We start from the raw sequence: 27,676 nt of genomic DNA, 5'->3' as shown, positions 1-27,676 counted from the left end.
CTACCAATAAGTAATAAATAGCTTATTTGGAACTTATCCGGACATTGTGAAATAGACCCTTAGCCTAATTATAATCTGCCCTTACAGAGTTTTCGCGTAAGAACTTAAACAATACTAATAAAGCTACAAAATCTGTATGTATCGGTTAAGGTGGGGTTACATAAATTCAATTTAGGCGAGAGAGGCCTACAAATTGGCCCGTTGGTATTGGACGGTAAGCACAGGCAACTCTTTGAAGCCTGAATATCCTGAATCACTATTTAGACACGTCAAAGCGACATCTACAGTTTTCGATTAAGCTTTTTGATTTTAAATTCCTCTAGAGCTTTTGAAGTGTCTTAATGGAAGTCAAACGGCACTGAATTTAGATCAGGATTAAATATAAGAACATTATTAATATTTTAAATATCTTAGACTTGTGTTGTTCTCTCCTCTAGCTTATCTTCATAAGCTTAGTGAGAATATAATTTAACACATGTATTTCTTTACATATAGATTTAATGAATCGTGATGAATTTTGGACCATTTTGTATTGTACATCCTTAATTAACATCTTTTTTCTAGGCGCGAAAGACAGCCCTATGTGCAGAGGCTGCTTCAGCGCAGAGGAATCAGTCACCCACGTAGTCCTGGAATGCTTTGTCTGCTGAACAATGTGCAGAAATCCTCGGAACAGCGGGGTCGATCCGTGATGCCTGTCATAGTCATAATATCTTAATTCATTTAGGTAAACATGTACACTTATGAACGCCAAGAAAAACAAATTAAATTAATCGTAAATTTACATTTATCACCAGTTCGCAACTCAAGGGCGTAGAGCGGGTAAGAAGAACTGGCAAGAAACTTTCCGCCACTCTTTTCAATCGCTAAGTTTTTAATACAAATTAAGCAAATCAATCCCAAGGATTAGGATCATTTAGGTATTCGTTCTGTGAAGTGCCTAGAAGGCTTCCGTAGTTTTGAAAGGAGTAAGGCTGGCTTAGTTAGCCATAACTATACGTACAACGGACCTACTGACTGTCTGAGTGCGGAAACACAAACAATAGTTTTTGTAAGATTATTAGGAGAATAACGACAAAAGATTGTTTATAATATAATATAGGCTTATAGTACGTAAAGACTGGATTATTCTGGAGGCATTAAGAAAAAGCTTATGAAATAAGTTAAACAATGTATCACAAATAAATATTTATTAGCAATTAATTTTACATTGTTACATCTGCTTCAGCGTACATTATCCTCATGGAATTGGTATACCCAGAACCTTGTCTCCAACCGGAGATAATGATGATAGGATCTCCAACTCGGACGAAGCCTCTCTCCATTGCCCAAGTGGTACAAAATGTTACACGTTTGTTGAGATCTACTTGCCAATCTATATCTGGTGTTCCTGTTAAAATAAGTTTTATCATGATTGGACTACTTGTACTATTAATACAAAATGGTTTATTTTGTCTCATTGGACAGTTCTTACAAAAAATTTTCATCACAGGACGATCACATGTCTGTATGAGACATGAAGAGACAAAAACTTATATTAAAACAGCTCAGCGCAATGATTGTGTTGTTTTGATTTACGAATAAGTCGTTATTTTTATAGAACACAACAGACGACTTGCGCCCGAACCCATAACCCAGAAGCATGGGCTCTCTCAATGATAGAGGGCTCGCGAGTGCATTGCCTGCCATTGGTACACTCGATTTTTTAAAGGACCTTATGCCGAATTTATTCAGAAATACTTCAGTGGGTAGCTAGTTCCAAGTAGAGGTGTTAACTGCCTTAAATTACCTTTTATGAAACATGCGTGAACCCGCACCCCAAGCTATCTTGTTAGCAACAAAACAAACAATTTAGCTCTTACGTCGTAAAGATAAAATATTTGGTTAAAAGATTTAAGACTAATATTAGTATTTAACAAAGCAAATTGCTTGTTACTCTGTTAGACCGATTCCCTCAAAATAAGAATACACTACAAAATACAGAAAATTTATCTTATGATCTCAATGTATCAACAGCTGATATGAACGTTAGTATGTGATCACAAAATTGAAATTAACTCCTACGTATTTTAATGTTATGGGTAGAACTTCTAGAAAGCTCGTAAAGCTTTTTATAAGACGTTATATCGTTTTGGTGTGGCCTTTCTCCTGCTACTGTCTCAATCATCATTTATAACTATTACCTTCATATATCAAGGGTATTATTCCCCTCCACAAATGCATCTGTCTCGCTATCGGGCCATATCTTGTGACAGCAATAATAGGGCACCTGGGTCTGAATTTCGAGACGATTTGGGCTGACTTTCCTGATGACGTCACAACAATAATGGCTGCGGCAATCGAGCGCTGTGCTGCTAACACCGCCGCTATAGCAGTACCGGTTGCTTGGTCGCAAGGTATTGGTGTCTGGTAACAAACTAGGTTTCATATAAATGAGATAACATATTTGACTATGTTGTTTAATTATTTGAGAAAAAAGCTGCCAGTCAAGGTATTTCTAAACCGAAAAAGCTTTCAAGAAATTAGCGAACCATGCCATCAAAATGAAAATATTAGCAAATTAGTGGTAATAAAAAGAATCCATGTCAGGGACATCCCAGTCTTTAGATTCTTTGCAGTTGTATTTTCTGGACCAAATACATTTTATAGGTAATTATTTCTTAAAAAATAATTGATCCGACGAATGTAAGAAAGATAATTATTATTTATATCGATTGATCGTGTATTACTAAAAAGAATATTAAACAATATTCATATATCTAAATCAATATCGATATAAATTAATAAACGATCCACTAATCTAGACGCGGTATTTTTATTTTTCATGAGACATTTACGATCTAATCCTGAAAACTACCTTATTATAAAATCAATTATAAAGTCAACAGACGGCTATGGTAGAACATACAGAAAAAATTAAAAGCTAATATTATTATTAGTACCAGATAGATATCGCTAGAGGCAAATTATTCGCGACGGTTCAACTCTACAGCTGACTACGATCTGAGTAACCGACCCAGACAGAGATACAAAAAACTAATGATTTTATTCATAACCTGTCCATCCATAAAATCAATAAAATAAATACATACTAAATTAAAAAAAAATTCAAGACAAAATTACCAACAAACATTTCAGAAATTAAAACCATTTAATAATGAATCATTGCATCCCATTACGTACGTTAGTGTATAATTGCAAATTTACAACAGAATCTCAATACACACATGGAACAATATAAATAACGTTATTTCGTACGCTTAATGCTTATTTATGTGTTCACAAGTAATTTATTTTTGATGCTCTTTGTGTTCGGCCGCTGATAAAAGAGAATCCGGAAATAATGACATCAAAGATGGAGTGTTATTGGATTAAAATCGATACTAAAATAATATTTGTGTTGACTTAATGGTATTATTTGTGGGTCCTTTTAGTTATCAAGTATTAGCGAACAATCGAGCGTAGACCAACATTTAAACTACAATTAAATTATTATTGCAATGATATTATTGAAGTTATGCTTTTGGAGCGATGGAGAAAAATGATGAGAGTGAATTTTTACGCGCACACCAACACCTAAATTCGACATCGTAAAGTTAGATCCAGTTGGCATAGATATCGATAACTATGTTCAAGTTGTATATTCTAGTATTTTTTATTACAAGTACAGTACAGTACACTGTTTAAGTGTGAATAAATAAATATTATTTCGGTGTTTTTAAATCAATACGACGCTTATAATAATTACTAATAATTTATTTATTTTAATAAAATCTATTTGATTAATTTTGATATTTATCAATAATCGCTACTGCATTTTAGTCATTTTTTTTCATACGCCAAAGAATACTTCTAACGCGTGTACATAAGTACACACACTCTTTTCTTAACTGGTTTTGTTTATTATATAGAATTACATTATTTAAATTCACAAGATTTCAATTGTTTTGTGGTGTGCAATTATTTTATACAGTAATTAAACAAATTATTCAATACCTTATCAACGAAATCATGAAACAATTGTTTCGACCATATGCAGGCCTCGGCCTCCTTACAGGCAGCAGCCAGACACAAAACTGTGTCTATGGGATAGTCACCAACAGCTGTCTCAGCTGAAAGTACCAGGGCATCAGCACCGTCGAGGATACAGTTTGCGATATCTAACAGTTCCGATCGAAGGGGCACTCTCTTGTTTCGCATACTGCTTAGTAGGTGAGCGCTTATGCAGACTGGTATGTTTGCCTGGAAATGTAATAATCCTAAAGTACTTATCTTATTAAGAAAAAAAATTTACTCATACTATCAAGATTAAAGAAATAAGATTATTAGAGAAGCTTTTCAATTTTCAATAACGACAAAATTTTCGTGAAATTTTGTATGCCTGTCAGCGAATTGGACATCTATTTTTCAGCTCCCTAAATGTTAAGCGTAACCACTAATTTTTTTTTATGATACACCTACAAATATATCCCTATTTTTTACTACATTAGATAGTTATTTTTATTAAACAAAAAAATGTTTACTACAAATAATATACATGCAATACAACGTTTGCTGTGTCAGCTAGTAACATATTATATAAATAATGGAAATATGTAGTACAGTAAATATACCTTATTAGCACGCGCTATCATATTTTTTTGAGCAATCACCAATTTTTTCGGCGTAATGTCCGATCCCAATTCTTGTCTCGTTATCATGATACCGTTAACTTCCTAAAATGAAAGTAACTTTCATGAGACACGAAATAAACAATATCTTTAAAATAAAATAATTATTAAATGTATTTACACTTAATTTCATTCAACAAAGACACAAGAAAGAGATTACATTTAATAGGCAATGGACGGCTTCCGGGTAATTCTAATATGTAAAATAATAAACTTAGGGCTATAAAAATATGTGCAGACATAACCAAAAAGTTAAGGGCCTCATAGCCTAGTGGTCTTATTAAGTGAGGGGTATCGCGTTCGATTCTCGGTCGTATCGCATGTTTATTTCTATAAATTAAAAAAAATACTTACCTAATATAATTCACTGGGAACTGAGACAATATCATTTACATCATGCATGTCTTATCATATATTATCAGTGTTTTAATTTTTTTATTAAAAATATACAATATAATTCATTTACTTCAATTATTTTCAATTAATTAAATTAATAAAGAGTATTATTTAATTTATAATAATACTCTGTGACAAAAATATCTTAAAATCACAATACACAAATAAATTACGGCATTAATACACCTTTACAAGAATACCCATGTTATTGGTAAAACTACGAAAGTTCATTAGTTGTCACTTACCGCAAGTATGTCATCCAAGTTCCGGAAACCCTCAATAGTTTGGATGTTCGCGACAATAGCTATTTTCTTTCCTTTCTCGCCCATTATGCTTCTAAGTTCCTTAATTGCGTTAAGCGAGTAAGGCGCGACTATTACGTCTAACTGAAAGGAACACATACTTAGTTAGCACAAGTTCCCGGAGTGCTCTGAATACTGCTGAATACTATTCGATTTTTAAATACCAATTTGTGAATACATCGTTCTAATTACATACGTTCTGCATTCATCTACTTGTGGTAAAATGTTTTTAGTGAAGCCCGAAACCTGAGTAGGTTGTATCAGAATTCTGTATAGGTTTCATGATACGAAGAATTTCGGGTCCATGGGCGGCGGTGTCAGGTGAGCCTCCTGCTCATCTGCCTCCTGTAGCATAAATAAAATGATAATTTGCCTATCTAATAGGCAAGTAGGTGATCCTGTGCCTGACACACGTCGTCGGCTTTTTGGGATTAAGGCGTACCGATTTCCTCACGATGTTCTCCTTCACCGTTCAAGCGAATGTTGCGCGCACATAGACAGATATGTTGTGCACAGATCGGGATCAAATCTACGACATCAGAGTCACACGCTAGTCACTAGGCAAACTGCAATATTAGTTTAGAAACATTAAATTTAAATTATTAATTATTTGTTGTTATGCTTCATTGCTGAAGGTTAGCTGTCAGTCTCATAAAACCTGGATTATTAACCAAAACTTTTTAGGCAAACGATTTTTTAAATTCCTAATTGAAGACCTGAGCTTTTAATTATTCAACTTAGTATCTAATAACACCATATTAAACTTACTTGATTACTAATAGCGATGGTAATATACTCTTTATCTCTATCCGAATAATTTGGCATGTCAAAGCTAACATTAGGTACAAACACGTCTTTACAGGACCCAAGAAAACCACCCCTCTCAATGTTGCACGTGAGTGTTGTCGCTGATATGACTTCCACTTTAAGCATAATAGTTTCATTATCCAATAGCACATAGTCGCCTTTGTGTACTTGATCCGCGAAATACATGAAATCAACGTAAATTGTGTATGTCGAACACCTATCTTTATAAGTTTCGTCTGTCGTCAGCCTCACTGTGTCACCAGTTTTTAATTCCACAGCCTCTCCGTAACTCTGGAAACGATCCAACAGTGAGAATTTAGACTGACTCACTTAGCTCGCAATCTATTAATCTTGTTAAGCCACTTAATATTCGGGGACTGAGTTTACTTGCTTTCGCCGCTCAGAATTCTTGAGTAATTTGTTATTGATTAAGCAACTTATTGTTAAGTGAAAATTGATATTAATGTCCTTGATACAGAGTTTTTGAAATTAAAAACTATATTTTATTGTACGTATCTGTATATATGATAGTACAAGACAAAAACGATACGTTTATACTTAAGAGTAGGTACTTTGTAAAATAGGAATCGAAGAGAAGAAAGTAGAAGTTCCGGATTTTTCGATTTATAACGAAGATATTCCATGAGTACACAAAACCATATAAGAACGATTATTGTTGAATGTTGTCTTTTTAATAATTCATTTTCGTAATTATCACTCATCGTAAAACCAACCAACCAATTTGAATATGGAGCACCGCACTTAATAAAATGGATACATTTACTAAGAAATAAAATATAGGTAAAGATTTAGATGTTCAGAATCCTATGAAAAATGTGCCCGGCCAATGGTTTGTGATGACAGCTGTTAGAATTCTACGGAATTAAAAATTTAGAGTATAGATTAAAGTTTTGATTATGAAAACCGCCTATAGTTTTGATAATTTTGTGAGATTTGGCAAATAAATGGATGAAAATAAACTTTTTAAAGTGCCTAACATTATAGACCGGTAAAAAAAATAACAAAAATCTTTAGTTACATCAGCAATAATTCCAGTCCTAATTTTTTGTCCGCTCAACTTTATTCCAATCGCCAATGGATAGTTTCTTCCCACCTCAGAGCTGTAGTTCTTGGCCGCGAGCCGCAGAAGCTTTATAGCTTCTAAGTGGTCGTCTTTGCTTCCAAAGTTCAAGTTAAGAAGCGCCATGTTCATGCCACTAGCAATCATTTTTTCTAAAATTTCTAAATCGTATGTGGCTCGACCTAAAAGTTATAATCTAAGTAAAAACATATGCTCATTACTGATAGTAATGCGTAATACTATGTATGCTTGAATCTAAGTTAAAAATATGTACTATCAGTAGGATAGTAATCAGTAATACTATAAATCTTTTTTAAGAATAGAGTCACACAGTCATTGTGTGTAAAAGTTAAAATAAGGGAGAAAAAAATTACCCAATTTATTTTTCGGGCGGCCTTATCGCTCACAAGCAATCTTTTCCAGGCAACCCTAGGAAGGGAAAAACTAAAAAAAAGTGCAACAATTGCATACCACATTGCAATTTACAATATAACATACTACATTTGATATGAGGCTACACTGTGTATAATTGTTTTATTACATCTGAATGCCATAAAACTATCAAATAAGGCATACTGCAGTACCTAAAACTCTTATTAAATAATTCGTTTAGGTAAAGATTAAAGCTAATATAAACTAATGTTTAAAGAATTTTATTTCTCATTACAAAAAAAAAATTACATGAGAAACTTAATATTAATATGTACATATACGAGGGAGATACACGACGATAAACTAAATTACGTAAACCTATTTAATTGGTTATTGAAACAAACTGGAAGAACTATCGTACTCCAGTATTTATAAATACATTGCATTGAAACCTATTTGGTGCTGTATTTACCCATAGTAGCGATGATTCCTGTGAGTCGTTGGCAAGCCGGTGATGCGTTGATATCGAGATTGAGTACGTGATCCAACGGCGTGTATGCATGAGACGCCGGAAGTTGCTGGCCAGGAAGTTCCATTGCATTAAACTGTATACAAAAATGTCTTTATTTATAGTACTTGTATTAACTATTATTTATATAAAATTTACTTTCACTTCCTCTTGTCTCTATGGTGTCAGCGCACTATGGAAAATCGAAGTCTGTTTCCTATAAAAAAATCGATAACTTTTTTGTTTGTCAAGAACGACGATAGATTTTTTGTACAATCATAAGGTATTAAATAGGACTTCAAATATACTTATTTTTATGTATTTATAAATAAACGATAAAAACAACAGTTTAAAGAGATTTCCTATTGGCATGACAAATTTTTGAAAGAAATTATAAAAATTTGAAGCGAACATATCTGTAATAAATATTCTTTGCGGGATTAAAATACGTGTTCCAAATGAAAATCATGCAAAATTACTTCATTACATTAAAGTTCCGCTCTTATACTATTCAATAAACGTTTAAAAGAGCATCAATAACAACAATTTTTGATATGCCGTTGTTCCACTGTTTCCCATAGTCCAATTGGTTGAAGACGCTGAATGGTTCAAAGTTCTCTAAAGAGTCAAAAATTATATTTTACATTAATAATCTCTACCTCTCCAAGTTTAACATCGCCTTCAGTCGGCCACACCATGATAAATATATTATAAATAACTTATCCTCCAAAATCTCTATAAATATAATAGCAAAACGCATGTATTGAAAAGATAGACCATAATTGTCATATTTTTTTCCTTGACAGAAGAAGACAGAAGCTATTACAGATTATACCCACTGGCGTCAACATTATTAGTCATTGTAGTACTGTTAGTATTACTTTATAAGATTTTAGACCGAATATTGTTCTTTTGTATTTATTCAGATATTTGTAGTATCAAAATATTTTCGCATATCCATTGCAACAAAAACCTTGCATATCGGGTCAGTAGTTTTTAATTTTAAAACACCCAGTGTTTGTTGGTTAAAAACAGTTCTCACTATGCAAGTTACATACACAACATTTGAAGGCAAGCAAACATTTTTATTCGTGAACAATACAAAATGACATTTATAAAAAAAATATTAATAGCTTTTGAAGAACAAACGAGGATCGGGTTGTATTTATTCCGTGATAGGTTTTTACTACTGATTTGTGACCACAATAGAATTAATATGCACATAAACAATTTCAGTTACATCATAATATATTAATCTTGTAGAATGTCTTCGTTTTGTGGCGGTTTTCGAACAGCATAGGGTCTTTTATTTTTTATTCAAATCCTACCATAGGTAATTAAGATAACCTAATTTTAATTACAGTTTTTAATTACAATTACAATTTAATTATAGTTTTTAATTACAGTTAATAATTACAGTTTTTCAAGTCCCATTACTTCGAACTCTATGATATTCTAATACTTTCAATAAACTATACATATATCATTGTCGATGATCAAAAAGTAAATATAATTATATAGAATAAATATTGTTTTATGTTAAACACCTTAAGTTTAAATAATTAAAGGACGACTTATCTTTTCATCTTGGATGTCACAAATTCAGCTTAACCGTGGCGCAAACAAAAGGCAACGTAAATAAACAAGTCTTGCAAAAATAAACAAAGGCTTGTTTTATTTGTGGGAAAACCATTAGGGGATCAAAACGGGGATTGAGATAAATAAAAAAATAGGAAAACTCGGCCGCTCCAGAGGGTTACCCTTGACAGGGATAGCTACAAATCTTTATGCTGTGAATTCGAGAACAAATCAAATCTTCCATGTAAAAGACAATAGATTCGGAACCTTTACAATTGAGGATATATTCTTCTTTTTCTGTAGACTTCCTGCACGTAGCTAGTTTTATGTTCCAATTAAAATAACTACTAGTAGTAGTAGTTACAAATTATATTTTCTCACAAAATACCATATATTGGTGCAGATCATTTTTAACTAATAAATGCAGTGCAGTCATATATTTATATATTAACTACAAAATATTTTCGTGATTTCGTGATTTACTATTTCGCACGATTGTTATACATTGTTTAATAAAAAAAAAACTTCAAAAAATGTTCTTTATTAAAACTTTAACATATATCAAATTTAAAAACATTTATAAACTTACTTTGACTTCAAAATTAGATAATTTTTACTCAGGACACCTGTAAAAACAAGATTTTAGTGAAAAAGATGAAATCTCTCTATTTTGATTGTTGATGCGGACAGACATAGCGCGAATTATTATTATTTTGATTTATCAATCAATCAATCAAAGTATCTTTATTCATATAGGCAAATAAGTAGACTAATAAACGTCAAAAAAAAAATTATTTACTTTGACTACCAGTTCGCAAATCAAGGGCGTAAAGCGGGCAAGAAGAACTAGCAAGAAACTTTCCGTCACTTACTAATTTATCGCCGATATAATTCTCTAATTTCGCTTGGGAGTTTGTTGTAAAAACGATTTTTTTATGAATTTTTCATAAATGTAACTAATTGGGCTTTGAGTTTTGTAGCTTTGTAGTTGCTGTGATTATTAGACAACTAATTAACACCTATGATGGTTGTAATACTATTTCGTATAATGATGGTATAACTTTACTTACTCAACCAAGAGTTTCTTTGTAATGCTGACTTTCCATATTCTGACCATATCGCAAAAAGAGCTGTCTTCGGTGCCCCTTTGTAGAGTAACATACAAATCACCATATATTACGTAACCTCGCTGCACCATGTATTCTATAGCAAAGTGTATGCGATCCTCAAGTGCATCTTCCCAGGTTTTTCCTGCAGTTGTCCGGTTTTCTGCCAATAAATAGCCTCTTTAGATTCAGGTTTTCGTGCGCTGAAATGATGCCTAAATGTTCCAACTAACATTGCCCAACGTTTTTTAGATTTATAATACAGTCGTAACATATTTTTAATTACGAAATGCATACTTAACTAACGTGAATTGGAAAAATTACAGTTAATTAGTTTGTTATACATGTGAAAAGGTCATTTAGTTGGTACAAAGGACAGATAATTATGGTGGCAATTGGAAAAGGCCTTGGCCAATTAAAGGCGAACAGATAAGGTTGTCGAGTTAGTGTTAATATTCAATTAAATTTAACTTAATTTTTCAATATCAAACATGTTTATTCTAGCTTAAATGAAAAGGAGGGCAACTGGCGGCCTAGGTAGGCAAGAAGTGCAAAAATACATATTACATATATTATAAGAAGAAAAACAACTAAACAGGAACAAAAAAAAAATCAATAAACTGATACAGGATACATAAAAAACAAAAAGTGAAAATTAATTTAATTCAAGATCAGTCTCACGTCAGTTACTAACTTAGTACGCAAGTTAGGAATATGACATGAACAGGTAATGTTTATACAGCAGAAATTTAAAGGAAGACAGAAGTGCTAAGCGGATAGGGACGGGAAGTGAATTCCATAGCCTAACTGCAGAAACCTTAAAGGAATCGCCAAGAAAGGAGGAGTTATATGATGGTATTTCAAGCATATAGTTTTCGGAAGAGCGTAAGCTATAGTTATGGGGTCCCAAAAAATTGAAATCATTTTTGAGATAGGAAGGAATTTTAGAGTTGAACAGAATGGAATATAGGGTATTATTATTAGTACGAATTGAAACACAAATAAAAAATAAAATGAAATATAGTCCCGTACCGTTAAACCTCATTACCCTCCAATAAAACTGTATTTAAATATATTAATCACTGATCCAACTACCGCTGATATAATTATTACAAAATTTAAACAACTATTGTTGGACAGACAAATATCACGATGTTTATAATGAGGTGTGTTGATTTAACTAGACTTTGTTTGTATGAAAATTTACTCGATTTGAAATTATGGTGCTAAATTATTATAGTGGAAAATATGGCAAATTGAAAAACTAAAGCATGCAATTTTTACCGATAATAGATCAGAAATGCCAATGGACTTTGTATCCGGCTAATAAAAAAAAAAAAAAAAATGGATTCGATATTTTGATTATAAACCTTTATACATCAGGGGTAAGACACTCCTGTAGGTATGTAACAGCCTGAATACATGTATCTTGGTGCTCACTGCGATAACAATACATGACGGTCTCATACAGTGCAAGGCTTTTACGGTCTTCCCGGAGACAGTGGGCATCACAATTAGACGCGCGTTGGTTTGATTCGCAACTAGGGCACATGACATCATTGCAGCTTCTGCGGCGTTAACTGGGACTTTAATCTGTGTAAATACACAAAATTATACATTTACATTTTGTGTATAATATGGGTTTTGCCTGTGATTTAATATTTTAAGGTTAAGAACATGTTTTTAAGGGACTGGGAGGCATAATTTTACTAAAATATTTTTAATTGTAATTTATTTTTTTGCGATGATTATTTGCCTCATCGAAGAAGAGTATTCGTTTGTTATATTGTACCCTTTCTTGATGTGCATAACAAATATGACATATTATTAAAACTTATTCCTAAATTCAAAATATTTACAAGCACAAAACAGATATTTTAATCTTCATAAAATTAAAAATTATGTTTTATTTTGGCTAATAATAAGTATAAAAAAATTACATTATCCAGCCACCTCCAGAATCCTCTTCGACTTGTAACTAGTGGTTCAACAAAGTAGCATATTTCATTAATCGCATACAATACCTCCAAAGCGTTGGTGACGTTAAAGCAATCCCTGTGTTTAAATTTTATCAGTATTTTAACATGTGGTCATCACTTTCTGAGATTGACATTACATCTGTACAGATCTATTTAAATATCTAGTTAGCGGTTATAATAATAATTGTATAGCAGAGTGGTAGGGAATTTAATGACTTATTTCTCAACCAAAAAATTTAGAACGCACAGGGAAAAGGGTATCGTTGGATAAATTGTGAACTTATTTAAATTTTTAATATATTTTGCTTCTAAAGCTGTAGAATTAAAAATGTGTATTTTTTACTAAAGGCGAATTAATTTAGTTTTCAAATTCAAATTTCAAAGAAAATGCGTGTTTAATATAAAGTTTCAAATTACATAAAAAAATCATAGTATATACTGATTAAAATAACTCATTCTTAAAATAACTTTATATAGGTAAACAAGTAGACTTATGCACGTCAACAGAAAAGATGTTAAATTGATTCTAAATTTACAGTTACAATAAACTCTCCGCCAATATTTTTATTCTCCAAGTCTTTAGTCAAACAAATTGTTTGAACTGCAGCAAATCAATCCCAAGGATAAGAATCATTTAAATATTCTTCAAATTCATAAAAAGCTAATGAAAAGAACAGCAAACCAGTAATGTTTACTACAACCATCAGTTATATGCATTTTTACTCAACTATGTATAAGATTTTTTACGTTTTTATACAGATAAAATACCTGAGTATAAAACCGCTGACGCCATCCATAATAGCATTGACAACATCAGATATTTCACTGTCATGAAATTGTCCACTATAAAGAGCCTCCCTGAACAATCCGCCAGATAAATAAAATGGTTTCCCTGCCTTGAAAAAAATTAGTTTTAATTTAACCATACTTTAATTAAGAGTATGATCTGAATTATTATATAGCGTTATCCTCCAATGAGGAACAAGGCACATTTGTTCGCAATCGAGGCGACTATAAAAACAATTATTGCTTATAGAATATTATGAACCTATTTATGCTAAGAAACGTTATGTCTTAAAGATGATAATTTTTAACTCAAATATAATAAAACTTTATTGATTTGATCCAAAAGGGGCGAATGAGCATAAAAATAAATGAGAATATAACACAAACCTTCAAACATTTTCCACCTATCCATTTCTGTATGTGGGGCAGTCGATATTTTTCTGAAGCCTCAATTTCGAACGGTAAAAACTCTCTTGAAAGTATTATACCGTCTGATTCCTGCAAAGTGGAATAATTTTAGTTTTTATGATTAGTTTACTATTTTTATTAAATAATTAATGTTATCAAATCTATGCGTGGTTCACGCTTGGCTGAAGCTAGTTAAATAAATTAGAACCATTAAAGAAAATTGGATACGGTTTTCTTCTCTTGATTCTTAAAAAGAAAGTTGGGATAGACTCATTATATAGGCCTATTCCGAAAAACCTTTTTATACTATGTTTAGTTTAGCGTTCTTTTAATATTTATTTTGAAACACTTTATAACTATCATATATAAGGAACATTCATGTCAAGTTCTATCATCCCCGAGTGAGGTAACAACTCATGTACACCGAACATCGTTCTAACTTTGTGACCTCAAACTTGTTACTTGATAGCAATCACTGTCTTGCAAGAGCGTCGAAGTTCAAAATTTTGGCTAGAATTAATATATTTTGTATGTAATCCAAACAAAATATAGGGTCGATTTCCCAATCAATATTCTTTCTAAGACGGAATAAAAATATTATACAAGTAATGTCTTCCTTAAGAAATCTCAAACTTAGGAGCTATGAAATCAATTTTTGTAACATTGCTTAGTCGAAACGCGTACCAATCCTAAGCCTGAGTTTCTGCACTAATGTGTCACACACAAAATTGTAGACAGTGTTTATTCATATTTAAAAAATCGTTAGTTAATAATTAAAGCATTTACTAAAAATAAGTTCACAATAGATTTAACTAAACGCCTTTCTCTGTGTGTCCTAAAAATTGTGGTTGAGAAATCGGGCTTTCAATTTCCTACCACCGTTCTTCAGATTATACTTATAACCTCTAAGTATAAATTTGAATAAATGGGTAAATAAGAATAGCCGTGAGTGCCTATATCTCACTCAAATAATTGTTAGCTACGATCAGTGTGCCTGAGTTTGTGCTTTCAAACTCCACCTCCTGCTATGATCATTTCTGCGTGCAACTAGCTGCAGCAGTATAGCTCCTAAAAATATAATATGTGAATAATTTATTTTTGACCATCTCCAATCAGCCTCTTGGCTTTTATCAGATTTTATGAAATGATGGCAATTAGGGAAGGCGAATCCAATATTTTTTATTACTCTCCGTATGTAAACTATCAGACTGCAGCAAGTTTCCTTTTCAGCCGATACAAACAGTCAGTCGTTTCCAAGAGGCCCGTTAATAAATAGCGATGACTACTAATAGTTAATTAATTTCATTCACCTTTATAATATCATCAATATTTTTTAACCCATCTTCAGTACAGATGCCACAGAATATTAACGGCCTCGTAACGTTGCCAATAAACTTTTTTATTTCCCTCAAAGTCTCCACTTGTCTAACGTAGTTCACAATAATCATATCAATCTAAAATCAGAAATTACTGAACGGTTTTCAAAGCAGATTTTACAGCTATGCGTATTTCTTATAAAGACGTCAACTTGCTGTGCACTATTGAAATAATTAAATATGTTTACAAAAATAATTTATGATAAAATATTTTTGGCTTATAGAAAAATGTATAGAGCTAATAAAGATCAGTGTTAGCCTAGCGGCTTTTGCGTGCAACCCTCATCCCTGAGGTCGTAGATTTAATCCTCGGCACTGCACCAATTGACACAGGAGGCTGATCACCTACATGCCTATTATATTGACAAATCATCGTGATACAGATACAGAAATCTGAGGCCCAGACTTAAAAATGAAGCGTCCCTTATTTACTTTAGTTTTATTAAGCTCATAAAAAACCTTTAAGTAGAATTCTTAAATTTCTATTTTCATATCACGAACGTAGTAATCGCATATCAGTTTCATTGATAACATTTAAAACTATTGAACTTTGTTTAGACAGAAATATGAATAAATACGTACTTGATACCTCAAAGCAAACTTGACAATATCCAAGTCTTTCTTCGTTATATATGGTTGGGTGTGTCTCACTCCTCTCGCACATACATTACATACATTTCTCAAGTTACCTCCTTTGACAACTACGCATTTAATACGATCGCGATCAATCACAGTTTCGCATTTTAGTATTATCTCATTAGATCCAATAGATATTTCTGTTCCCGGTGCAATATCTTTGGATAAAGTTGGATTATCAACGAATATCTTTCTCTCGTTGCATCTGTTCATTTCAGATTGATTGCTCGTCAAAATAAGACGTGTACCTTCTTTGATGGGAATAAAATCGGCATTCTAAAATTATAGGTATATTAGCTGATGGTTGAAAATTCTTATGATTAGGTTTAAATGTTATTAAAACAGTTTCTATGTCGTAAGGAACGCGATGAATATCTAGCTCGCAAGTGTAATTTGTATGAACGATTCACTGTAAATACACAATTTTATCTTAAAATGATAAGCGTGTGTATATAATGGAGTATATACCACCTCTCGTTACTTTCTTAACATGAAAGTCACACAATTGTGAGTCGGAAGGATAAGGATAAAGTTAGTAAGGGGATAATCAGAGATTATACTAAAAGTAAACACCAAAACTTATTAAGATATTAAAAAAATGATTGCTTAACTAATAAATAAAAAATATAATCAAATTCAAAATGCGTCTATAATGACACAAGTGAAACAAAAAAGTAAGTAAATCAAATCTGACGATCGGCTGGGTAAAAATATTATGGATTACCCTCATCAAAATTAATAAAATAAACAAACATGTGTTTAAATCGTAATTTAAAAGCTTAATATCCTACTATAAATCCTAAAAAAAATACGGGTTTGGTAATGGCGTGAGTTAATTGTTATTATTGAATGTTCTTAGTAAAAATATGTATTGTAAAACGTTTTCTTACACTTTCAAGCAAGCCAGTCTTAACAATACAAGTCTTTAGTTCAACACAGGACGCAACAGGCCAATCATGAATGCCATTTTTGCGGCAACACGCCATCGCTGCTTTATCTACTCTACCAAGGAGTCGAATCCTGTCCCCTCTTGTTGTGAACGACATTTTGAATTTTACAATATTCATACCCGCCTCTAGCAACTTTTGTATTTCTACAGTTGCTATGTCGGTGTTAGCTAAAATAATAATTTGTTAAATTATTATTAAAAATTTGGTACTTACGCATAAATTTTATGGTTAGCAAGTGTGACCAACTTAAACCTTTTTGGCTTCTAAAGTGTTTTTTTTGTATTAAAAGTGATTCATTTTATATTTAATCATCAATAATTTAGGTTTAGGTTGTCCACGCTAACCATTAAATTTTTGTTGCGTTGCCGTTAATACGTAAGTAACAAAAATTTTACTCTATACTAGTGTAATGTTTCCAATGTTGAATGTGTAAAATGTTATCTGATTTTTTTTTCAGCGACACAAATTAGACAAAGGGGGTATTACCACAAACGAAACACTGTTCAAGCAATCTGTTCCATGCCCCAATATGTAACAGTAGAAGTTTACAAAATTTAAATAAGTGATTGATTTTTCTAAAATAATAAGAATGAAGGTAATGCTGCGAAAATATAAATGGTTACTAACACAACGTAACAATAACTGGACATCTTCTAAAACGATTACTTGGTCGGTCCAATATACCCGGATCGCTAATGTCAACATCAGCAAATTCAATCTTTTCTGGATATTTTTCAACCATTTCAATACATAACTTTGTAAATTATTTTATTTAGCAATAAAACGATTACAAAATTCTGAAAGACATAGTGTCAAAAGTCCATAGTACAAAAGGAGGTAAAGACACAGTTACAGGAAATATATATAATCTGTGCATAAAACAATTTAGTATACCATAGACAAGTGAACCAACAATTGTATGGTCTTCTCATTTGTTTACGTATACACACAGTCACAGTCAATTGTTATCAATGATAAAAACCACAGATTTTGCAATTGTTACGACAGATAACTTTAAAAGATTAATTATTTTCAAGAGATGTAATAAAATAAAAAATAATGTTTCCTAACAGGCCAGTTTATTTTATTTTTTCTTTTTCGTTCTATTATTATTATTTTCTTTATAACTGTAATACTGAATAACATTGTATAGCTTATTGTTAATTAATTTTTATTTATTAATGCCAGAAATACAGTTATCACTGTCTTATAAGTGTTAGGTAGTAGGTAAAGGTAGAGGATAGTTTTAGTTTAGTCAAAGTCAAAAATGATTTATTCATATAGGTACATAATGTACACTTATGAACGTCAATCTATATGTTCCTTGCGTGGCCACTTTTTCTTTTTCCCGCAGGTCCTTGCGTGTCGCTAGGTGTTGTTATAAGTCGTCCTTAACCAAAAACATTAAAAATGATAGCAGTGTTGTATTAATAATTTATGTAACATACGTAATAAGACAGAATAATGAATAAACCCAGTGATATTTTAATATTTAAAATTATATAAATTTGTGAGTCTACAAGCATTCACTTAGTTTAAGTTAACTGTAAATGAGTATAATAACTTATTTAACTTTTCAAAACAGTAAACCGGATGCCGGGATTTGACAAATCTATAGATATGGCGAACAGCCAAATTCACAGTGTTATACTTTGCGCACTTTTAGCGCCAAAAGTTACGTTTGTCTTGTCACATTAAACATTTAAAAATATTTGGAATTATATTGTGAATACAAAATGTTTTTATTTATATTTTAAGCAAAATTGTATATATATTTAAGGTAGCAAGTTATCGTATGAAATTCAGTAAATGGGTCAGATATAAATATATCTTATGAGCGCCTACTTATTGTTTTCAAGTACTATGATCATCTCAAATAAACCATTGTTGTTTCGATAGAAATCGAATATAATATACATACGTTGATAGCTTAAAGACGTTTTATTAAAAGTTTTATCCACTTAAGAATCTTATTAGTTCATATTGATTTAAATTTGCCGCCAATAAAGCGTATAAGATATAAAATCACTAACAAAAGAATCTCTGGCAAGGAATGGCAGTGTTTGCTCAGTCGCAGCAGGCTAATGGACAAACAAGGGGCCGTCGTGACAATGTTGATTTTTAGTTACGGGACCGCGTTGTATCTTTTCAGAGAGAATACTATTAATATGAATGGATTCTCGAAATAGATATTTTAAATATTGTTTATTTAGTATTAATCTTTATTCAGGCTGTTGTCGATGCCGTGTATTAGGATCGCTAAGTCAAGTCAAGTCAAAAAATAATTTATTTATATAGGTAACATAATGTACACTTATGAACGAAAAAAAAAGAGAAATTTACATTGAATGCTTCTAATTTTACATTTACTGGCAGTTCTCAAGGGCGTAGAACGGAAGAGAAGAACTGGCAATAAACTCTCCGCCACTCTTTTTAATCGCCAAGTTTTTTTTACACAATGTTTGTAAGGAGCTGCAACTATTTCACCATTTTCCATGTGACATCTTGAGTAATACAGAATAATAAAAAACCTAAACTTAACGCACTATGTAATTTGAAAATAAATTCGTCCACAATTTATTTTCCGAATGCCAATGAAAACTAAGGAGCATCGCATAGATTATCTTAACATTGTAAGGGTTTTATTATTATAAAATAAAGTGCAGGTTAGCCTTTAACAAGCCAGCGGGATATTTGTTTATATTAAACATAAGAAAAGTTTTTCTATAAAAGGCTTCCGTTGTGAAATAAAATAACAGCAAACTCATAGTATTCAATTTTGAGTGTGATTTATATACGTTTCTGCAAGTGAGATAAATTTAATATTATTAATTATTTTCTGACGTAATACATATATTTGTATCAGTCTAAAAACAATATATAAACTAAAAGGGAGCTCATAAAAATAGACACAGTAGAACAATGATTTTTCCAAACTTTTTCCATAATTCATCGAGATCTCCCGTAGGAGCGGTAGTTTGATGTCACTGAGAACGCTGGCAAAACTTCCCACAGCTCTGGGGAATAGGTATTTCAAAATGTTCTTAAAATACTTTGCAAATCGAGTTACTCTTTGAGCCGTATACATATTGCTAATAATTCAAATTAACACAAAAATTTACTTTCACCTAGCCATGAAAGCATTTCTTCGAAATAGATGAATGTAGGTAACGTTTAACATCTTGTAGAAAAAATATACAAGAATATTTATATAAGAACTATTTTAGTATGGAACCAGAAGGAAGGTCGCTAGATTCTCACTTAAGGCTTAAGAATTGCTCGTTTCCTATACCCTTAGTTATGTAATTTAGTATAAAACAAAAACGTGACGATTAAAAATAGTGGCGGAGAGTTTGATTCCCAGTCCTTGTTCTGAGAACTGTAAATGTAAAATTATAAGCATTTAATGTATGTTTATTTTTTTAAGTGTACTTACATTGTGTTGCCTATATGAATAAATGGTTTTGAATTTTTCAAATGAAATATGGCTTCGTATAGTTAGGTGATCATTAAAATTGAATTGCGACGTTCTTTATATATTTACCAATCAATCTACCTCTTCCTGTTCCTATCTCCAATTAATGGAGAAATTAGAGTACCTAAGTTTTTCTTTTTATAAACAGGGGGCAAACGGACAGGAGATTCAGCTGAAGTTAATTATACCGTCGCCAAATGGACCTTTTTAATGCCAGAGCCGGCCTGTTAAAAATTGGTACGCTGTTTTCTTGAAGGAACCTTTGATGTATTGGTGTATATTCAGTTGGTAGTTGGTTCCACATAGTGATGGTGCGCATGAAAAACTTGAACAACGATTTTTTTCTATTTCGAAATTTTTTATGTAATATGTTATGCATTATTTTTTTCTTGTTTGTCCTTAAGTAACTTTATAACTATAAATAAAGAGAAACCTTATTAACTTTTTACGTGACATAGATTACATGACGAGACCAACTTTCGTGGTAAAACAGAATATAACTTACATATCTTGGAAACTTGTTTCCTCAACTAGTGTCAAGTTGATGTATTTCACACATTCCTTATATAAATCTGTGGTTTATCTTCAGACGTCAGAAATAATTCAGTACATTCATTTCATTTTTCAGAAAAAGCTTGTCTATCTTGTCTAATTATTATGTTGAAGTTAATTATCATATTGTAAATATATACTGTTCATATTTGTAAAACAAAAGAGAAATTTTCAGAGACAAGACTACTAGGCCAACACAACTCAACGCTACAGTATACCTAACAATTATATGGAAGTAGATTCTAATATTAGATTTCTAATAATCTTACGCTTTGCCAGCTGTGATTGTATCAACATTAGTGTATTGGTAATTAAAATTAAATTAGTCTTGTTATTGATATTGCATAAGCAATGCAAACAATGTCGTGCACCGATGGCGCGTTGGTGAAGTTCGTAGCAACATGCCACATTGTTTGACCAACTTGCACCGTTCACACGACCTCATTGTAAATTACAATCATATTTTCTTTCTATTAAATTTGCCCTAAGCATCCAAACAATATATGTAAAATGCTGTCGTAAAACGATCTTTTGTTGGTGCCTGCAGGATTAAAATCTAAATGTAAATAAAAAAAAATGTATTTAAAATTTCGAAACCCTTTTAAGTAAAAAACTGTTTTATCAGCTCTTTCTGTAATAAACTTATTATAATATTATTAAATAAAAAATATACTCCAGTAAAAGATAATTACAATTTTTTATTTGTCCAATAACGTTTTTTTTTAAGTGAGTGTGATGGTGATTATCTGTGAATGAGTTTGTGATTTTACAGCGTAATACCTATATAAGCTAGCTATAGCTAAATACTAGCTGCCCCCGCGAACTTCGTTTCTCCTTAATATGATTTTACTTAGCCCATCTTTTTAGTACATACTAACTTGGAACATTTTGCTGTGCTACCCCAGAGACTGTTCGGTTTTCTGGAATGAAAACTTTTAAGGTTGTTCTGTGAATATTTCTCTATAAGAACCTCAGAGTTAACGTCATAAGATTTATACATATTTATATTTATATACATTATTTCAGCTTTCATAGAAATTAGTGAAAGCTCTAAAATGTAAATTATACCGAGCAACATTTCTCATGTAAATTATTTAAAATGTAAATTCATGAATTTTAATCGTACTTTGACGTGATTTAATTTAATAAATGTATAAACGTCAGAACTAAATGAAGTAATATAAATTGATATTCAAACAGAGGCTCTATTTGGCGCCTTTTTTATTAAAAAAATTTCTTTACTTCATAATTGAAATATTATGCAATTTTAATATAATATACATTATATTAAAATTAGTGCCGGTGACCCCAGAGCTGGCACTTTCCTGGCCCAACGTATAAGTAACGCAATACAACGAAGAAATGCTGTCAGCTTTAAAGGTACACTGCCACAGGGACCAAACTTAATAATTTTTTTGTTTTTTTTTTAATTTTAATTATTTCTATTATTACTTTGTAGGTTAAGAAAATTGTAAATACAATAAATATGTATAACAGGAGAAAGTTGTGTAGAATCAGATATAATGATTTAATAACGTATATGTACATTAAAGATGTAATTCATGTTTAATAATATTTTTTAATAATTAAATTTTAAGGTTAGTAGATATATATTTTTATGTATTATGTTATTTGTTTTGAATATAATATTCATGTTTATATCTGTTATATTTTTCTAAAATGAAACCTAATTTTATAATTCGTGCACAAATGAAATATTACTGCTGTGTGTGTATCTGTGTTTTGGTGTCACTTATTTTCTACGAAGTACTGCGCCGCTGGCGACATACTTCAGTGGGCAGCTGGTTCCACCTCACGCAACAAAACCTCCTTTAAAAACGCTTAGTTCTGGAACGATGGACTCACTTTAACTTAATAAGTCCTGTCCAACTGTCGTCAGAGACACCGATTTTTACTGGGACCATAGTATTTTGGAATATTCACTTCACCCAGGTCCATGATTTAGGTAAATTAAGGACTTACTTTGTCCATTCCAGCGTTATGCTATGAGCCTTTGACGTGTTTTTTTTTAAATTAAAGGTACACTTTGTTAACGAGAATATTACAAATTAGAGGATTACATGCAAGATAAGAATGCTTGGAAACATGCTTGGTCTTGCTTCATATGACAATCAAACTAGGCTAATATAATTTTACATATTTTTTTTTATTTTATAACTGTAATTATTGTTATCTCACACACTGTTGTTTTTTTATTACTCTTAAATGGATAATATTCTATGGTTTCTGTATATGTAAATATGTGAGGAACATGTATACTAACAATATTAATTCATTTGTAATACTTTGTGCCTATTTTAGCATCGTACTTTTATTCTAGAAGTGCATTGTTTTCACATATATTTATTATGCTAATGTATATAAAATATTGTAAAAGCTATATTAAAAGAGTAAGTGTGAGTTTCTTTCCCCATTCTTCTCCATATAAAACCACCTTTAGGAAAGTGCAACTAGAATAATTTTTATGTTTTATTTATTTTTCAAAATTGCCATTTTAGGTGGTCTAATTGGAATAAATAATTTGACTTTGTGGTTTATCAACTGCTGGCTTTCCTTGTATCTTTCTAAAAGTTATAGTATACTGTATAAATATTATGCGTGTGTAAGTTTAGTTATCTTATTACGTTAAGGTGAATATGAAATAACAACCACGCTTTAAAATTCGTACAAGCTCGGAATGCAATTTTTAGTTCCACAGAGTCCATCCAAACTTAAACCGGGTCTTACTGATGTTAGCGGTCACCATAGCAATTTATACTTTGGAAAGTTACGAAGTAGTAACTTTAAAGTCAACACACACTATGTACGTGGTTGGAAAGTTTCTGGGAACATTTTGCTCGAGGAATGGTGGAGGTCGTTACTTATTTCATTATAGGAATTCCGAGTAAGGCTCCGAGCGACGCGGCCTCTTTACGGTGAAATAGCTATTAAGAGAGATTCGCGATGAAACAACAGGGGAAGCATGTTGTTGATCGAACGCTACTTTTAAATTGCATATACCAGAAATGGTTTTTTGTACAAAAACTTTAGTTTTTTTTTTTAATATAAAACAAGCAAACGAGCCTGCGGGACACCCAAAAAGGTCATCGCAGACCATTAAAAATGGGTGTCTATGGGCTGCGAGTACACTCAAATTTTGTATAGTTGGAGGTCGTATCTGTCAGGGAAGACCCCTGATCCTTAATGAAGATCCTTAAAACTGTTTATACACTGTGAGAGAAAAGCAATGGCTCCCGGGGCAAAGGACACATGCGTTATATTCCAAAAATATGCACATGTTAATTCATTTTGATGTTCATTAAGTAAGATAGACATTATTTTTTTTATACAAAAAAAATTGATGTTTCGATCATTTATTTCGTAATCCTACAGCTAAATATAACTATATGTAACATAAATAAATTATACTTAAGATAAAGTCAAACTTGGAAAACATACCATATATTTGGAGAGATTAAAATTTTCTAAAATATAATTAAACAACTTCTCTTATTTTAGGATCTCAGTTTATAATTTTAATAGAAAAATACTTGAAATCTGCCAAAACATCAAACCGAATTTATAAGAGTATGTTTTAACTCTAATGGACGCGTAATTGGCCGCTAGCTGACTAATGGACGATTATAGCAACCTATGTAGATTTTACGGGAATTCTGATAGGCTTTTACTATCAAGTACGTTATTGTTACAGCTAATCTCATGTGTGCCATTACATACAATGATAAAGATAATTAAGTGCTAAAATTTAATGCTGGCAGCAGCTGTTTTTTTTACCTCAAAATGGTGTTATTAAAGTGAAACATTTATTACAACGTCTCAAACTTTTTGGTCTGTGTGGCGCAGGCGCGCGTGACGGTCGGCCGCGGAGTAGGGATAAAGTGAAAGGCGCTCGTCATAGCAGCCAAGGCCAATATGGCAGTTTGTATTCGTAAAAAGCTGGCAATACAATGGCAAGCCCCGTGGCAATGTGAGTATCCATGAATCGCGGTGTATATCAACATTAGGCAACAACATTATTAAAAAAAATGTGTTTTGTTTTTTTGTTATTTTTGTATGAATTGGCTGTGAGCAGTGTTGGGTAGTGCAGCCGACTGTTTTCCAGTTGAGGTTGGGACACCAGCTGTCCATCAACGTACTTTCCGTCTATTTGCCCATTTTGCATTTGCTCGCACGGTGAAGGATACATCGTTAGGAATCGAACTTAGACCCAAAAAGTCAAAGGCTATAATGCTATTGTATATTTTTTAAACAACTAATTAGAATATAAGTTAATATAAATAACGTGATTAAGGGTCTGTTTCACAATGTATGGATAAAGTGCTAAATAGCTATGCAACACATAAATTATTCGAAAGATAAAAGTTCCAAATAAGATACTTCGAATTTCATGACGTATAGCGCTATCTGACAGTCGTGAAACGCAAAAATACTATTTATCCTACCAATAAGTAACAAATAGCTTATTTGGAACTTATCCGGACATTGTGAAACAGGCCCTAAAACTCTCAAATAATATATGAAACATTATTTAAAAACTGACAATAGGTAACATAAGCAATAAGTCAATATGTAAAGTGTCCACACGACGCACGGTTTGCGGATTTCAATGGAAAAACTCGAGTGCTGTATCCACACGGGCTGACCCGGGACAATATTTGCTAATCCGCCGTTCATTCCGATATTCCTGCTAATCTCCGCTCTAATACGAGATCTGTGAAATCATAAAGATTTTTATTTACCGAGTCATTGTAGTATCAGCTTTATTGTTGGTTTTGTATTATTATGGATCTCAAATGAGTGTTCATAAGCCAACCGGTTTCTCTTTCAACTTAAAATTTGCAGATATGGGAGAAATATGGTGACTTATCTCCATAGAAGAATCATCATTAAAGACGCAAAAATTAATGCCAAAGAGCCATAAAATCAACAATTATCAAATACAACATTATTTGGAAAATTAATTGAATTTTTTTCTACCGGGTCTTATATCTGAAATATCGCCTCGTAAATACAGAGTAGCATTTAAAACCACGAGAAAAGATATGATTGGCATTTTGATAACGTATCCAGGACTTAAGCAATCACCTGTATATGGATTCAGTATCTCGATTTTATGTTATCCTGGTATTAAAAAAAATTAATGCATTTTGAAATCTGATTGATGATCCATTTTGATCCCTTGATGGGACGGGCGGGTATGGAATGCTACTTTATGGATACGTTTGCCACAGCCAAGGCCACCCAAGGTTTGCCCCGTGTTTTATAAAAAAAAAAGGTAGAATTTAACCTTCAGATTCACTACCATGTTATTTTGTATACATTATATGTGGAACATTTAAATGTTTAAAGCTGTAATTGTTTTATAAAGAAAATAAAGCTGTACAAATAAGACTATATACATTATCATGATATAATTATTTATTTAAGATAGTATTAAACAAGCATCGGTGGTTCAGTGGTAGAATGCTCGCCTGCCACGCGGGCGGCCCGGGTTCGATTCCCGGCCGATGCATAACCTTTTTTTGTATATTATATTTATTTGTGTGGCAGCAATAGTTAAATTTTTTTTAATATTTTACCATACTGAGATCTCCACATCTGTTCTAAATTCGGTTTCTGTTTAGAATTTTCAAATTCTTCAAAAGCCCAAAACCTGGCGCGGCCGCAGAGCTGACAGAAAGCAATAAACGGAACGAATAGGAAAGAGTCTTTCATTTAACTTATATTTTTTGTTACCTTTGCTCTTGGGCCGGGGGGTTTAAGTACACAGGGGACAACCACAGCTGCAATCCTCGCTCAACGAATAAGTAACACAATACAGAGTGGAAATGCTACCAGCATTAAAGGTAACTTGCCATAGACACCAAACTTTTAAAATTTGTTTATATTTTCCATTCATCAATTTTAAAATTATTATCACTGATTTGTTTAAGACTATTGTAATTACTGTAATAATTATTCAATTAAATAATAAACAAACACTAGATGTTAATGTTTTTAGGATATTCAAATTTGACAAATTCAATAGTAGTTTTACTAATTAAATAAACAGATTGTCTTCACGGCCTCGTTAATAACTTGGCCTAGAAGCGAAGTGAAGAAATGTCCCGGTGGCTCGATACGATGCTTAGAGAGTGAATTATCCTTTAGGGAGAGAAGGTAAATAAATACACCTTGATAAATGGAACTAACAACGTAGGTACATGTTTGCAATCATTTTGTTAAGACTTATTTCTCTTGGGTGCGCTCCGAGAAGTTGGGAACTTCAACAAATCAGTATAATAAGGAGTTGTATATAGTATGTTCACAATTTATGAACAACCATTCAGGTATATTCGGTAGGTTGAATTAAATATACTTTTTAGGTAAAATAGAATCATAACTAATTAAGTACATTCGTTAAATATGTATTTTAATAAGTTATGTTTTAAAAGTCTACAAAAAAGCAATTTACAAGCTCATACAATATTTATGACAAATGAGTAATAAATTATTTACAGTACCAGTAATTAGTCAAATTTAATTTAATTAATAAAATCATTATATTAAGTTAAGTCTGAGTGCTTTTTTGTGCTACGATTGTGTTTTAAATTGCGGCACCTGATCTTTGAAGGTCACTCGTTTTATTAATAAATAAAGCGACTACAATTACGTTTAATTAAATATTTCAACT

At 31.9% G+C, this 27,676-nt stretch overlaps 2 protein-coding genes and 1 non-coding gene across 3 annotated transcripts; 1 reads left to right on the top strand and 2 right to left on the bottom strand.

The window, feature by feature from the left end:
* Positions 1 to 1,205: 1,205 nt before the first annotated feature.
* Positions 1,206 to 8,907, bottom strand: LOC111004164 (pyruvate kinase-like). The gene is made up of 9 exons (XM_022275048.2): positions 8,796 to 8,907; positions 8,101 to 8,233; positions 7,215 to 7,438; positions 6,137 to 6,466; positions 5,312 to 5,452; positions 4,614 to 4,715; positions 3,997 to 4,242; positions 2,184 to 2,406; positions 1,206 to 1,390 (listed from the first exon to the last, which is right to left on the bottom strand). The coding sequence occupies exons 1-9, from the start codon at positions 8,832 to 8,834 to the stop codon at positions 1,206 to 1,208; spliced, it is 1,623 nt and encodes a 540-aa protein (XP_022130740.2). The 5' UTR covers positions 8,835 to 8,907.
* A 1,395-nt stretch (positions 8,908 to 10,302) lies between these two features.
* LOC111004174 (pyruvate kinase-like) lies at positions 10,303 to 17,734 on the bottom strand. Its single transcript, XM_022275063.2, has 10 exons — positions 17,583 to 17,734; positions 16,896 to 17,122; positions 15,952 to 16,281; positions 15,304 to 15,447; positions 13,973 to 14,083; positions 13,568 to 13,695; positions 12,761 to 12,875; positions 12,191 to 12,413; positions 10,785 to 10,983; positions 10,303 to 10,340 (listed from the first exon to the last, which is right to left on the bottom strand). The coding sequence occupies exons 1-10, from the start codon at positions 17,695 to 17,697 to the stop codon at positions 10,328 to 10,330; spliced, it is 1,605 nt and encodes a 534-aa protein (XP_022130755.2). The 5' UTR covers positions 17,698 to 17,734; the 3' UTR covers positions 10,303 to 10,327.
* Positions 17,735 to 26,444: 8,710 nt separating this feature from the next.
* Trnag-gcc lies at positions 26,445 to 26,515 on the top strand. The gene has a single exon. It is a non-coding gene; the product is annotated as a tRNA-Gly (tRNA).
* The last annotated feature ends 1,161 nt before the right edge of the window (positions 26,516 to 27,676 follow it).

Source organism: Pieris rapae, chromosome 7 (genome assembly GCF_905147795.1).
Source record: "Pieris rapae chromosome 7, ilPieRapa1.1, whole genome shotgun sequence".
Taxonomy (NCBI): domain Eukaryota; kingdom Metazoa; phylum Arthropoda; class Insecta; order Lepidoptera; family Pieridae; genus Pieris; species Pieris rapae.
This window is presented reverse-complemented; position numbering and strand designations above follow the sequence as displayed.

Coding starts and splice junctions, on each gene's coding strand:
- LOC111004164 (XM_022275048.2), bottom strand. CDS start 8,834: ATGGTGTGGCCGACTGAAGGCGATGTTAAACTTGGAGAG. Junction 4,716..5,311: donor ACTTGGATGACATACTTGCG/GTAAGTGACAAC, acceptor CTTTCATTTTAG/GAAGTTAACGGTATCATGAT. Junction 4,243..4,613: donor TGATAGCGCGTGCTAATAAG/GTATATTTACTG, acceptor TTACATTTCCAG/GCAAACATACCAGTCTGCAT.
- LOC111004174 (XM_022275063.2), bottom strand. CDS start 17,697: ATGGTTGAAAAATATCCAGAAAAGATTGAATTTGCTGATGTTGACATT. Junction 17,123..17,582: donor TCCAGTTATTGTTACGTTGT/GTTAGTAACCAT, acceptor TTATTATTTTAG/CTAACACCGACATAGCAACT. Junction 15,448..15,951: donor AGTTTGCTTTGAGGTATCAA/GTACGTATTTAT, acceptor TTCTGATTTTAG/ATTGATATGATTATTGTGAA.